The sequence below is a fragment of the Pogoniulus pusillus genome, chromosome 16, assembly GCF_015220805.1.
Source record: "Pogoniulus pusillus isolate bPogPus1 chromosome 16, bPogPus1.pri, whole genome shotgun sequence".
Lineage (NCBI taxonomy): Eukaryota > Metazoa > Chordata > Aves > Piciformes > Lybiidae > Pogoniulus > Pogoniulus pusillus.
In genome coordinates this window covers 14,334,342-14,348,402 of record NC_087279.1, presented here as the reverse complement: position 1 = coordinate 14,348,402, position 14,061 = coordinate 14,334,342, and the positions used below count along the sequence as shown (strand labels likewise).

General features: G+C 44.1%; 1 protein-coding gene across 1 annotated transcript; it reads left to right on the top strand.

The window, feature by feature from the left end:
• The first annotated feature begins 2,442 nt into the window (after window positions 1–2,442).
• Window positions 2,443–12,403, top strand: CHDH (choline dehydrogenase). The gene is made up of 7 exons (XM_064156679.1): window positions 2,443–3,234; window positions 3,655–3,806; window positions 8,106–8,235; window positions 8,399–8,533; window positions 8,971–9,113; window positions 9,984–10,086; window positions 10,607–12,403. The coding sequence occupies exons 1-7, from the start codon at window positions 2,481–2,483 to the stop codon at window positions 11,023–11,025; spliced, it is 1,836 nt and encodes a 611-aa protein (XP_064012749.1). The 5' UTR covers window positions 2,443–2,480; the 3' UTR covers window positions 11,026–12,403.
• Window positions 12,404–14,061: the final 1,658 nt, after the last annotated feature.

The window sequence follows — 14,061 nt, the reverse complement described above, 5'->3', positions numbered from 1 at the left end:
CTTCAGAGGACAACACCAACAGAAAAGGAAGTGAAGTGACAGTGACAAAGGCCCCATGGTATTTTTAGTACTTCTGGCTACCCAGTGGTCTACTGTTGAGAATTATTGCTGATCAGGCACTTAACCTGTGATGACTACTAAAGAGGGCTATCCATCAGGACAACTGATTTTACTGTTTGCTCACCTCCAAACCAAGGTGTTGTGGAAATGCTCGTTACACAGGTAAGGATCGCAAGCAAAGCCTTGAACTGCAAATTCCAGCTCCAAACACAGCCCTCGAGCATTGCGTCCACAGGTTTAGCAGGCGAGGTGGCACCACAGTCGATCTCGTTTGCTTTAAGGCCAACAATACCTTTTCCCTGCCCCGCTTGAGCGCTAGGTGGAAAAGTTAAGGCGCTCCCGCCAAGGGACCGGGAGGTCGCCTCAGCGCCGGCTCTGGGCCAGCTCCGGCCCGCTCGCCCCCGTTCCAGGCACTGCTGGGGCCCGCGGTCGAAGCTCAACGGCTCTGTTCGGGCCGTTGTCCGGGAGCGCGGGGCCGCCGAGCAGCCAGGGGCTGGCGGGACGGGTGAGCCGGCGGACTTCAGCCCGCTGCCGCTGGGGCCGGTTTCGAAACAGCATGAAGTCGTCCAGACCCATCTTCACGGCGGCCAAAGGGTGCTTTTCTGTGGGAAGCGGCCGCAGCCCGCCCCGCGTTCCGCGCCTCCCGTTGGCGGCCCCAGGGCCCGCAGGAACCACTCCCACCCTCAGCTCCGGGCTGCGCCTTTCCGCGTAGGGCGCGCGAGTGAATGGGGCCGGAGCTGTGGGCTGAGGAGGCTCCTAGGGGCAGTTCCTGGGAACCGTGAAGAGGAAGAGCTGGGAGAGGGCGGGAGAGCAGTGAGGCCACAGCAGGAAAGGAAAAAAAGGGAGACGGCGGCCCGTGGGTGCTCCGTCCAGCCGAGCGGACAGGGACAGGTCCGCGATCACCCGCCTCGGGGCGGCCGGGCTGGTCTCCGGAGTTTGTGCGGAGCAAGAGCAGTTGTAGGGCACCCCAGAGCAGGGCGGCGGGCAGCCCGCTCACCTACCGGGGTTGCCAGGAGCCTGACGTCCCGGGTCGCAGAAACGGTGGTTGGTAAGGGAGGAAGTAACAAGGTAAGTAGGCTTGAACAGTTCCATCCGTGGAAATGAAACTTACCGCAAAAGTTTCTCCTGTAAGTGAACTTTTTTACTAGCAGGACTGAAGGGGAAGTTCATCCGAGAAAATGGGTACCGTGCGGTGCCACCTTTGAGTAAGAAAGAACAGATGATTTATCAGTGGTCCTTGTAGTGAAAATACCCAGACAGTTTCAAAAACAGAGAGGTTGGTATTACAACAGGAAACTTGGATGTATGAAAACCAACATTCGCAACCTAATTCATTTCTGACAAAATTAGATTTCACTAGCATAATACAGGACTCGATATATTGCCAGGAGCAAGCTTCCTTATGGCTTTTAGATGAGCAGTGCACTACAGTGTACATTTTCCAGCTAGGTTGGCTGGCTGTAGGCTCCATGGCAAAGGAGTGGACAAAGGAGAAATGCTACCTACAGGCCAAGGATAGTTTTTATACCAAGAGGAATGGTTTCACTGTGAGAGAGCAAGAGAAAGACTTAAGACTGGCTACTAGCATCCATAGCTATGACACTGCCGAGGGCTGTGGAACTCTTGCATTTAGACTATGCAATGCAGAGCTAAACCTGTTGCTTGCAAGGCTCATGGCCTGTTCTGAAGATAAAATACTGCCATTCCTACTTAGCCTAAGGATCTGGCGGAGTTAGATTTCAGCTGCACTCATACAGGATCTGGTTTTAGTGGTAAGATAGCTACAGATGAACAGATTTTCTCTTAGCCGGTCTTAGGAGACATGTCTCAAAACCCATCAGTATCACCTTAGGGATAGCTGAAAATGAGGGCGACTGTTACATGGGTTTTGTAGAGATGTTGTTCTATATCTCATCTGACCAAAGTTAGAGTGGGCCACCATTCCTCTTGCTGTGCAGTGTCAATGATTATCCTAAACTTGCAGAGAAGTTTAGGAAATTGTTTTTCTTACATGTTTACCTGTTAGAGGCAGATAAAGACAGGCTACAAAGTAGGCAAATGCTTCCATCCTTTATGGTGTTGGCAAATACTTGGAAGTATGCTTCATATATCTGTAAGGGACCAGAAGCAGATCCAAATCAGACTGCACATAGCACAAAAGAGCACGCAGCTTAACTGGTGCACAGACTGCATTAAAGAATAACAAGCCAGCTAGTTTCAGAGTAAATGTTTATTGGTTTATTGGCATTGTTGGTGACCTTTTGGATAGCAAGACTGGGTAATGTATATGGTTTTATCTGAAAAATAGTAACATTTTAGAGGTCATGCACTGACTCTATCACTGCTTACATCTTAAGTAGGACTTTTGTTTTTCTAGGGTAAACCACTGGATTTTGGTTCAAAGTTGTGCAAGAGTAAAGATGTCGTACTTAGTGAAAGGAGTTCAGCATTGCAGTCCTGTGAAGCAGATGCACAAACTAGCAGGAACTCTGTTTAAAGCATGCATATCAAAGAACATGTTTGGCATCAATGAACAGCAGTTCAAAATTTCACGTGCATCATCTCACCTTAGTTCTGAAAAGGCAAGCTCTTACAATTACATCATTGTTGGGGCTGGATCAGCAGGATGTGTATTAGCTAACAGGCTGACTGAAGACCCTCACAGTACTGTACTACTTTTGGAGGCAGGCCCTAAAGATACTCTTCTAGGCAGTAAAAGACTGATGTGGAAGATTCATATGCCTGCTGCATTAACATACAACCTCTGTGATGAGAAATATAACTGGTATTACCACACAACACCACAAAGGCATATGGATGACCGAATTATGTACTGGCCCCGAGGAAGAGTGTGGGGTGGCTCCTCTTCTCTCAATGCCATGGTATACATTCGTGGGCATGCAGAAGATTATAATCGATGGAGCAGGGAAGGGGCTACAGGATGGGACTACGAACATTGCTTGCCCTATTTTAAGAAGGCGCAGTCACATGAACTGGGGCCAGATCAGTACAGAGGTGGAAATGGACCCCTGAATGTGTCAAGAGGAAAAACAAACCATCCTCTTCATCATGCATTCCTGGAGGCAACCCAGCAAGCTGGGTATCCCTTCACAGATGATATGAATGGTTACCAGCAAGAAGGATTTGGCTGGATGGACATGACTATACACCAAGGTAAATCATAAAGGGGCCCTTAAGTAACTTCTATTTCTGGATGACCTGTGGTACTTCTGAAAGAGTTTTGGAATGTGGACATATAACCTGCTCTGAGTGCTGTGTGGTTGTCCAGGTTACTGAGCAGCTATGGCACTGTATTTTATACCCTGTTCATTTTGCAGCAGCTTGCTAACAGTCTGGTGAGTGTTCCATTGAAATATCACCATTAACAACCACAGTTATACTTGGGATGGAGAGTAGATTTTCAGAATGTCAATGTAAAATCTGTTACGTTGAAATAAAATCTTTAGTTATTGTATCAACTCATTTTTGCTTTAAACTCTGCAGTTTTCTCTCTGTAAACATCCTGATGGTTATTGGCCAAAGTCTTGATGAATACTGAGCGTGACTAGTTTGATGTTTAAATATACATTTTAGGTCAAAGATGGAGCACAGCTAGTGCTTACCTTCGCCCGGCCATATCACGCCCAAATTTGTCAGTTTCAGAGAAGACACTTGTAACAAAAATCTTGTTTCAAGGAACAAAATCCATTGGTGTTGAGTATATGAAAAATGGACAAAGGAAAAAGGTAAGAGATTTTTACTTTCCAACACGAAAGGTGTAAGTCAAAGTAGAATTATTTTTTAAACTCCTATTAAAAGTAGCACTTCGCTATGCAAAAGTGGGCATAATGAGTTATTCACTTGTACTGTGCTGCTATGGATTGAGTTTTGGAATAGTAGCAATGAAATGTCATGGTGACATGCCTTCTGTTTGTCTCTGGAATGAATGTATTCCAGTCAGAGTATAAGAGGGAAGAGTTGGTTTGTGTGTGACCAGAAGTCACAACAAGCTGATAATCAGTAGATTACTAAAGATCCGGGGGAAGCAGGGCTTGCAGGCATGCACATGAGCAGTAGGGAAAGGCGGTATGTAACGGATTCCAAAATAAAGAAGGAGTTTGGTTCTCCTTGGTTCAGAACTCTGGGATGCACTGGACACACGTCACAGAGTTCTGAACACATATAAACCGAGGGTGTGGGTAGGCGAGTTGGAGCGGCACCAGTCTTACCGCCATGATGGTGCGGTTCCCGGTGGGGACACCTACCTTCTGAGACACTGGCCAACCAGCTCTGCTATCTACTCATCTCGGGAGCTCTGCTGGTCAGTGGGATAAGGTGAGCATAGCCTGCCTGTTGATCAATAGAGCTACTTGGGATTGTCATGTCTTATTCAGCACTGTAGTTTCTCCCTATGGCCGTAGCAGGTGAGGCATAGGTATCGTGTATATACCTTTCTCATGATGGTTTTAGTGTTCAAGCTATCATAAAGCATTGAAACTGTACCCAAAGGGGGGGGACCCACGTGTGAGAGCCTTACCTGGTCCTGAAGAACTCACTGGAACACGCAGTCCAACTCCCAGTCAACATGCAATCAGGTGGAAGGAAGCTTGACCTGCCACTGCAGGTTAACTCTGTGGATAAACAGTTTATGCAGCTTTCAATCCATTGACCTCTAGAAGACATAAAACATTCTCATTTCCCTTCACTCATTGCTATTACAGCTGATCATGGAGTACATAACTAGGAAATTGCCTAAAAGGGATTTGTACGTTAATAATTTCAGGTATTTAGTCACAAACAATTATAAAGCAATAAAAAAGTCTAATAGTAATCTCCTGAAGAGAGGAGTGCAAATTCTGATGGTTTGAGTTTAATAAGGCTTACAAGACTCAACAAACAAGTGTTCTGTGGCAACGCTTGCTAAAATTTAAAATGCAGAAAAATTAAACTGTTGCTTCATTTTCCAGTGCACAGAACAAAGCTGTTGTTTTCTATGAGAGTTGGTATGAAAAATCATTTTAACAGATGTAAAACAGAAGTTGGAGAAAATTTAATTGATTTAAGGAGCTACTAAATGTCTGTGGAAACAGTGCCTCCACTTACTGTTCTTATGCCATTATCAAGATTAATTTTGTTGAAGAATGTCCTGGAAAGCTAATTACATGTGATCAAAGACTTTCTGAGCACCAGACCAATTTAACTGCAAAATTCTGTAATTGCTGTGAATTTTCATACATACTAAAACGTGTATCAATTATGCATAGTAATGTATATATATATATGTGTGTGTGTGTCTTTAACCCATGTCATCAAAAGTACACTTCCAAGGATTTCCCTTCCCTTTTATTTTTTTTCTGCCTAACATCAAAACTGCAGGACTTGCCAGCTTTTACTTTCTGCAAAATTTTATACCTGTCAGGATGGAAGAGCTAATAATTTAATTGCATTATGAATATCAAGACAAAACATTTTTGTTTCTGCAGGCTGTTTTAGGCAGGATCTCTTATGTCAGTCAGCAGTGAAGTTAAAAGGTGATCAAAATCTTACTCAAGCCTGATTTAAAACCTAGGCATCAAACCAGCAACTTGTTATTGCAGTATTTACTGAAGTAACAGAGGGGTCTCGAGGCTTCTCTATGCCCTCTGACAAAAGTAGGTAAGGAAAGCCAAACAAACTTGGGGTTTCAGAGTTCAGAAGCAGGCAGAAAAATATATTTTAAAAAGAAAAATATTTTTATATATCATAGACCAAATAACCTATGCAAAAGTCTTTCATAGTAATTTGTCCCTCTGTATGTTTGCTTTAAGCACTATTAAAGACTGTGTATGGGCTAGGAAAACTATGGTGCTGATAATACAGTGAGCATACTACAGTGAGCATACACCAGGCCAGTGACTTTTGAATGCTACCTGGAACATCTGGCACCAGTTCTGCATGTACCACAGAAAATATAAACAAGTTGTATTTGTATCACATGCAAAACACATGGACGTGTTCCTGTATGATCTGGTATAGGAGATCCTGCTCTGGCAGGGGGGTTGGACTGGCTGAACTTTCAAGATCCCTTACAGCCCCTGACATTCTGTGATTCGGTGAAAATGCAGATCTACTTACTGATTCAGCAGTCACAGACACACTATATATTAGTCTTAGTGTACTAATGATTGACCAGAGCAAAACAATAACAAACAGAAGATGTCAGCACTGGCTATTTGTCAGCAGTATCAGATAAAAGGTGTGCTAACAGTTTATCAAATATATCTTCTTACTAGCAAAAAAAAGCATACACCATCCTTCTGTGCAGCTGAAATGCCATTCAAAAAGCACAGCATTTCCACAAGTTAACATGAACTCCATGCCAATGTGTTAGGACTTCTGAAAAACAGCAGTTTTTAATATTACTTTAGAAGCTATATGTCTCATCTAAAATAAAAACAAGCACCTTCCATTCTGTCAAAGTGGAGAATGTAGATGGGCAAACAACAGGTACGTTTCCTTCAACTCTTTTGAGTTTTGCTTGCTAGTGAGAGGAAGTTCAGGGACATAACTGTGTGCTTCATCTATTTTTTCCTCACTAGACACACTATCTGTTAGAATACACAGATAAATGCTATGTTACAGTATTACTTTTGCAAACATGCACTGCTTTCAAACATCGGACTAGCTTAGATAGCATTGCAATTTGCAATAAGTATAAATCGTTGCTTACCTTTTGTTTCTTCTGTGGTGCAGTTAAGGAGAGGTCTTTTACTCCTAACGTGTCTGAGTTACTATTCAGTTTCTAATCAGCTACCCAGCTCTGTGTGTATACAAAGGGTATCTTCTGTGTCAACAACTTAGTGTAAGGGTTACAGAGCATTGGAACAGGCTCCCCAGGGAGGCTGTGGAGTCTCCTTCCCTGGAGACTTTCAAGGCCTATCTGGATGCATTCCTCTGTGATCTGTGCTAGATTGTGTGGTCCTGTTCTGGCAGAGGGTTTGGACTTGATGATCTCCTGAGTCCCTTCCCAGCCCCTAATCTCCTGTGATCCTGTGAACTTAGGTGTGACTCGGCTCGGGAGGTGCGTGCGTGCGTGTTCATGAGCCATCGCATTGGAATAAAAGGGATAGTTTGAGCAAAGTTGGGTTAACTCATGTCATCCTGCTTTAAAGAGTAAAGAAGGAGGGTTTCAATATTTTTTTACACCACACGGTTTTCCCTTTTAACAGTGAAAAACACTAAGGTAGTTCTGATCCTAAATTTAAGAAGTGTGGCAACTGAGAAGAAGTAGCCCCAGATACAGATGACACAGAAGGATCTTGGTAGTGCTAAATGACAGTATTTGGGGGCAAAGATCTATAAAAAGAAGGTGTGTCCAAAATACTTGCAGAGAAGGTTGTAGAAAAAGCACAGAAAACCAAGTGAAAGGTGGAGGAATAGTGAGCAGCCTGTATCATTACCAGCAGAGCTCAGACCCAAACTGTTTGGTGAAAACGCTGCCAGCAGGCAGAACTGCATTGGAACTTAAGAGTTTTATCAGTACTGTTTCAATGGTTGAGGGGCTTCTGAGCACCACAGTGAGCTAAGAATACAAACATCACTCTTGGTTGAATTAAGAAAATCATCCCTTGATAATTTTTGAGCTAGCATGTGTCTGAATTCAAAGCCTTCCTTAGGAAAACACTATCCAGTTTTAGTTTACAAACTGTCATTGAAGATGGAAGAGGCACTTAGCTGATTGATTGAAGTGTCATAGGTGCTTTTTTTCCTGCCAAGTAGCACAGGAGGTTGTTGGCAGCTGTGGCAGTGGCTGGTAAGAGTGTTTGTGTGACACAGACTTGAACCAGATTGTAAACATAGGAATACACAAATTCTCTAAGGATGACTGATCATTTTTCTCTGCAGGAATTTCTGGCAAGATAGGAATAAATTAAAAGGAGAAGAGTGTGAGGCAAAGGTGTCTAATCTGGATCAGAATAGCAGGTCTGAACAGAAGCTCTTGACATGTCTGTTGCATTAAGATCAGGTTCAATAATGTTAAGGCTTTTATACTCATTTCCTTTTAGGCTTTTGCCAGTAAAGAAGTTATTTTAAGTGGAGGTGCCATAAATTCGCCACAGCTGCTTATGTTGTCTGGGATTGGCAATGCAGATGAGCTAAAAAACCTGGGGATTCCTGTTGTTTGCCATCTTCCTGGTAATTTTCTTAATTCTTTCAACCTCACATCTTTCCATGGATGCATTTCAAAGACCATTAAATTAACTATGAAATTCAGTTGTCTGGATCATTTTTCTGTGCAAAGTAATGTTTTTTTTATCCCATTTCTTATCCCTCCTCCCCCTTTTTACCCCCCCACCAGGAGTAGGGCAGAACCTTCAAGATCATTTAGAGGTGTATGTCCAGCAGAAGTGCACCAAACCTATTACCCTGTATAATGCACAAAAGCCAGTTAAGATGGTGAAGATTGGTCTAGAATGGCTTTGGAAGTTTACAGGTAAGAAACCAAGAATGCAATTGTTCTATCACTAATTGGTTTAGAGTTATAACAGCCTTTTATCCATGATTGTAAAAGTCTGGGAGACTTCATACACAATTATTTTTATATTCTGGGAAATGACTTAACCTTGCACATAGACTCAATTTATTCACCCCACTCCCTACCCTCCCCCGCCCCCGCCCCAAATCAGAGTATTTTAAAATAGTTATCTTGGGTAACAGTTGCATTCCTTGCAGTTACCACCGTATGTGTGTGTGTGTGTGTATACAGATAGATATAGGCATAGATATGTATGTATAGATCTGTGAATATATCTGTAGAAATATATACATACCCACACACATTATTGATGATAATGAAACCAAGGGTTAAGGAGTAGATTTTCTTTTCTGAGGTCTTCTAATGGCATTTCCTCTTTTATTTATGCTCTCTAGGTGAGGGAGCCACTGCCCATTTAGAATCTGGTGGCTTTATCCGAAGCGAACCAGGGGTTCCTCACCCTGACATTCAGTTCCACTTTCTCCCTTCTCAGGTGATTGATCATGGCCGAGTTGCTTCCACAATGGAGGCTTACCAGGTGAGTTGAGTTGCTGAAGCACATATTCCAGTAATGTTCTATAGCAGTTAGCAAAGAGGTTTATGATCTGCTGTAGATGTTGACAAAATACATACAGAAAAAAACCACCTTTGTTCAGTATAATACAAAAGTGATGCCTTAACATTAGGAAGAAACCACAAGTTTTTTATTTGATGCTGCTCCCAAAATTATGTTACTTTTGATCCCTTGGAAAGCAGGCAAGCACTGAACTGCTGTTTAAGTATTTGCACTACTGAAGTGCCACTGTGCTATTATTAGGACACAGCTGCACTAGATGCTGTCCAAAACTCAACCAAGGTGTTCTTTGTTCAACTACAGCTTACACAGAGGTTTAAGCAAGAATGTGTGAGGCTGCTCATTTATTCACTGGCACAAATCCAAGCCTCATTTTTTGGACTATTATCTTTATCCAAAAGTCTCTGGTACTGCTGAGGAGCTGTCATTGCATGTACATGTCTCTTCTTGCTTACTGTCCTTTACTCATGCAATGATAGTAATTTGGTCTGCATGCTGCTTTTATGATGAGAAAGCTCTGATACTGCTAAACTGGAATGGTTGTATTTTAAACTAAAATAACATCTGTGAGCTGCTGAGAGAGGTCTATTCCTTTCCTCTTCTAGAACATCCTACTTACAACAAATCTATATAAAATGGAAAGAGCAATGGCATTTTCCAATATCTCCCCTCCCTTTAACATTTAGATTTGTAAAGATTAGTCTGTAAAGACTGTGCACACTGGGGAAAACAAACAAACAAGAAAAAAACAAAAATAACCCAAAATAAAAATTAAACTGCATCTGGAAATATGTCTGATGGGATTGCATCGTGAGTATAGGCTGGGTGTTGCAGGTACACGTAGGACCAATGAGGAGCGCGAGTGTGGGCTGGCTAAAGCTGAAGAGTTCAGATCCAAATGACCATCCTATCATCGAGCCTAACTACATGTCAACAGGTAAATGCAACCTCTCCTTGCTCTGCTGTCAACTCATTTCTTGCCCCTTTCATTAGCAGGTTTTCATATCTGCTCAGCACAAGTTCAGAAGTGCGTGTGGATTCATTTACACAAGTCAACTAGACTTAATTAGTATCAAGAGGCCATTATGCAAAGCACTGTATAAACCAAAAAGAACTCGCTGTTAGTGTTAGCTGAATCACACTGTTAATTTCATCCCCTCTGCTTGTGAAGGAGTTGCTCTCATTTCCTTTGGGCTGAGACCAGAGTGCTTGGCTAGGCAGTGGGTAGAATGAAATGGCAATTCTTGATAGCTCACCTATTCCCTTTTGGAATTGGGCTACAGAAATGACACTTTTGTTCACAGTGAATGTCGATACCTGGTTTAGTATGGCTTTCAGCATTGAGACAACCTCCCTCCAGCCTTTCTGTCCTTGATGCTGTTTTTCCCATTAAGCATTCTGTTTGTATTACTAAATTGAGGGGGTACTTACAGTTTTCTTGTTTTCTCTCCATGCAGAAAGAGATCGTTGGGAATTCCGCCAGTGCATCAAGTTGGCCAGGAAGATCTTTGCCCAGAAAGCCTTCGAAAAATTTCGTGGGCCTGAAATTCAACCAGGAAGCCACGTTCAGTCTGACAAAGAAATAGATGCTTTCGTGAGGCAGAAGGCTGATAGTGCTTATCATCCTTCCTGCACCTGTAAAATGGGTCAGCCTTCCGACAGCGCTGCTGTAGTTGATCCCGAAACAAAAGTAATTGGCGTGGAAAACTTGAGAGTAGTGGATGCTTCAATAATGCCCAGTGTTGTCACTGGAAATTTGAATGCCCCAACTATTATGCTAGCAGAGAAAGCTGCAGATATAATTAAGGGCCTCCCATCTCTGGAGGAGAGAAATGTGCCTGTATATAAGCCCAAGACCTTAGAAACACAAAGATAAACAAACAGTCTCATTCTTCACATCTCTTGCTACTAAAGCTTTCAGCAGCATCTTGGTGTCTTGTACAGAACAAGCCAATCAAGTTAATACCATGCAAAACAACATATCCTATTGGAGTAACTACTCATTTGGACCATTACCTTATACCATACAACCTCATCATGTTTCTTTAATTACTTGGCTTAAGCTGCTTATTTTAGTTAAAAATTACCTTATATGCTACTCTTCTGAGTTTTGACAAAGAGAAGCTGTCTCTAAATGTCCAGACAGTTTGCATGCATAAACCAGAAACAGTGTGCAATTGCATGAGGCATGGAAGAGACGAGTGCATTTTGACCATCACTATGGTATGCCTTGTTATTTGCACAAAGGATTCTAACTGCTGCGAGAGCATTAGCCAGTAACCCCCACATCCTGCAACAAACAGTTCAGGAGATGGGAGCATTTCTGCAGTTTGGTATTCACAGGCAGAGGTAGCTTGTATCAGAATTCACAGGAGAGGGGAGAACCTGCACGCTTGCAGTCTCTCAGGTGTGGGGTTTTCTGAGAGGAATGTGCAGTTAACAAATCCTCACTCCACCATTCTTAGAAGTCTTCACTGTGCAGTGTTCAGAAAGAAGCTGTACATTGTAATTTTTTCTTGCAAGAAGCCTATTCAGTTCATAGTCCAATCTGATTTAGTTGTACCACATATCATGTAGCACAGTAAGAGGTCTGCACTTCCTAGGAAGTCCTTCAAGTTACTAAGCTTGCCTCAAACTTGAAAGTTTGAGAAAGACACTTCCCAGCAAAGATGCTGGTTACTAGCACTGGAATCGTATCTTAGCAAAGGACAGCCAAGCTAGATGTAAAGTGAAAGGCTACTCAAAATAACTGCACAAAGTCAGACAGAGATGATGTGGGAAGTGAGCTTTTTCGATCAGAAAGCAAGTGATTTACTTGGTGCTGTAGTTAGGGCTTAAATCTTTGCTTCCTTTTCTTCAGATCTGTAAAGCAAGATGTGTGATCTGTCATGACTGTTTCCTGTTTGAATTAAACCAAAAATCCCAGCCAGCCAACAACTGAACTCAAACCCAAATGATTCAATAAGTATTCAAAAATAACTACGGACTAAGCAGCTGTCATTATGAAGTAAAAGCTTCTGTAATGTAAGCTTGCTCAGGTCTTGTGGTAAACAGAATAAACTGTTTTTCCAAAAAACCCAGAATTTTGTCCCATTAGAGCAGACTGTAACAAAAACTTGCTGACTCAGATGTTGGCTAGAGGGACAACTGCAGATGTTTAAGGCAGGTCTTTCTACTGGTGCTACTTGCTGTAAGGCCATGTTTGGAAGCCCTGCTCCTGGACACAAATCTTCTCATCGAAGGGGACTTCTCAGATGACATCCACTATCTGAAAAAAACCTCAATAACAACTTGTACATACTTTAAACTCAAACTATCTCAGTCCAAATCAAAACTTCTTTGCAGAACACACTTGATCTTGCCACCCTCCTGCACTGCCCAACATACATGTCCTGGACTTCCCCCATCAGGAAATAGCCACCCCTTGGACAGGTTGCATCCCCACCCAAAAGCAGAAAACACCCATACAATTTTCCCAACAAATCCCTTCCACAAACAAGGGAACTCTATTTCCATCTGCATCGTGCTCAGTAGCACTCAACATCAAATAATGGACAGTCCCAGTCCATTCTCACTCAAATTTCTGCAGTCCGTGCATCCAAGCAACTGCAAAGTCTCAATCTGGCTCAGTCTACGTCTTAAAAGGTGTGTCTCCACCCCTGGGGCAGTCAAATGGGGAACTAAGTCCAGTTCATTTCCATTCTTCAAGCTGTTGCTCCAGTTTGCTTCTCATGCATGCAGGAGTGAAGATCCCTTCGTCACAGATGAATTCCATCTCTCTGTCACAGATGAGTTGCAGTATCTACAGGAGTCCTGTGCTGCCACTTGTCTCTTGTACCAGGCCATCCACCACCCCTGAGGGTACAGTCCTGCAGCTCCTCCACCCTTGCTGCACAATCAGACGTGAACCCAGCACACCACCAGTCCCTGCCCTTATCTTCCGTCCCCCGTCTGAACAAAATCTTTCCAACTTTATTTAACCATCCCCAGCACCTCTCCCTCCACCTTCTCAATAGACAACTGAAAAGGAGGAGAATCTGGTGGTGCACGAGGAGGCAGAATTGAGAAGAAAACGGGACCAGTGCCATTCACTGCCTGACCAGGAGCGTCCATCCTCACCACCGCCTCACCGGCCAGAGGAGGCGCTACCGTCAGGGCACCCTCGCGGCTCGCTCCAGGGCTGCCGCTGCCGCTTCTGCTTCCGCCGGAAACTCAGCGGGGATAGGCGGGGACACACTGCTCCTCGCCGCTAGTCCTCGCTGGCTACTCTGTACAGAACGGGCAGGAGTGCGCGGAACGCGGGGCAAGCCCTCTCCCGTGCTATGCTTCGTACCGCCAGCTCCGCCACAGCAAAGTTAAGGCTGAGTCGCGGCGGCGGACGAGACCCCCATCGCCGCTCTCCGCATCTTCCCCAGCACAATACACCCCAAATGCAGCCTGCCTGCTGCGTGTGCTGCGACAAGAGGGGTGCGGAGGCACAGCCGTTTCTCTCGAGTCGCCAGCTCATCCCCTGAGTAGGGAGCGGCTGCGCCCGGCAAGAGGATGGCGCGAACGGCAGTCAGCCCGCCGAGGAGCGCTATCACAGTATCACAGTATCACCAAGGTTGGAAGAGACCTCACAGATCATCAAGTCCAACCCTTTACCACAGTGCCCAAGGCTAGACCATGGCACCAAGTGCCACATCCAACCTTGCCTTGAACTGCCCCAGGGACGACGACTCCACCACCTCCCCAGGCAGCCCATTCCAGTGCCCAATGACTCTCTCAGTGAAGAACTTTCTCCTCACCTCGAGCCGAAATTTCCCCTGGCGCAGCCTGAGGCTGTGTCCTCTTGTTCTGGTGCTGGCCACCTGAGAGAAGAGAGCAACCTCCCCCTGGCCACAACCACCCTTCAGGTAGTTGTAGACAGCAA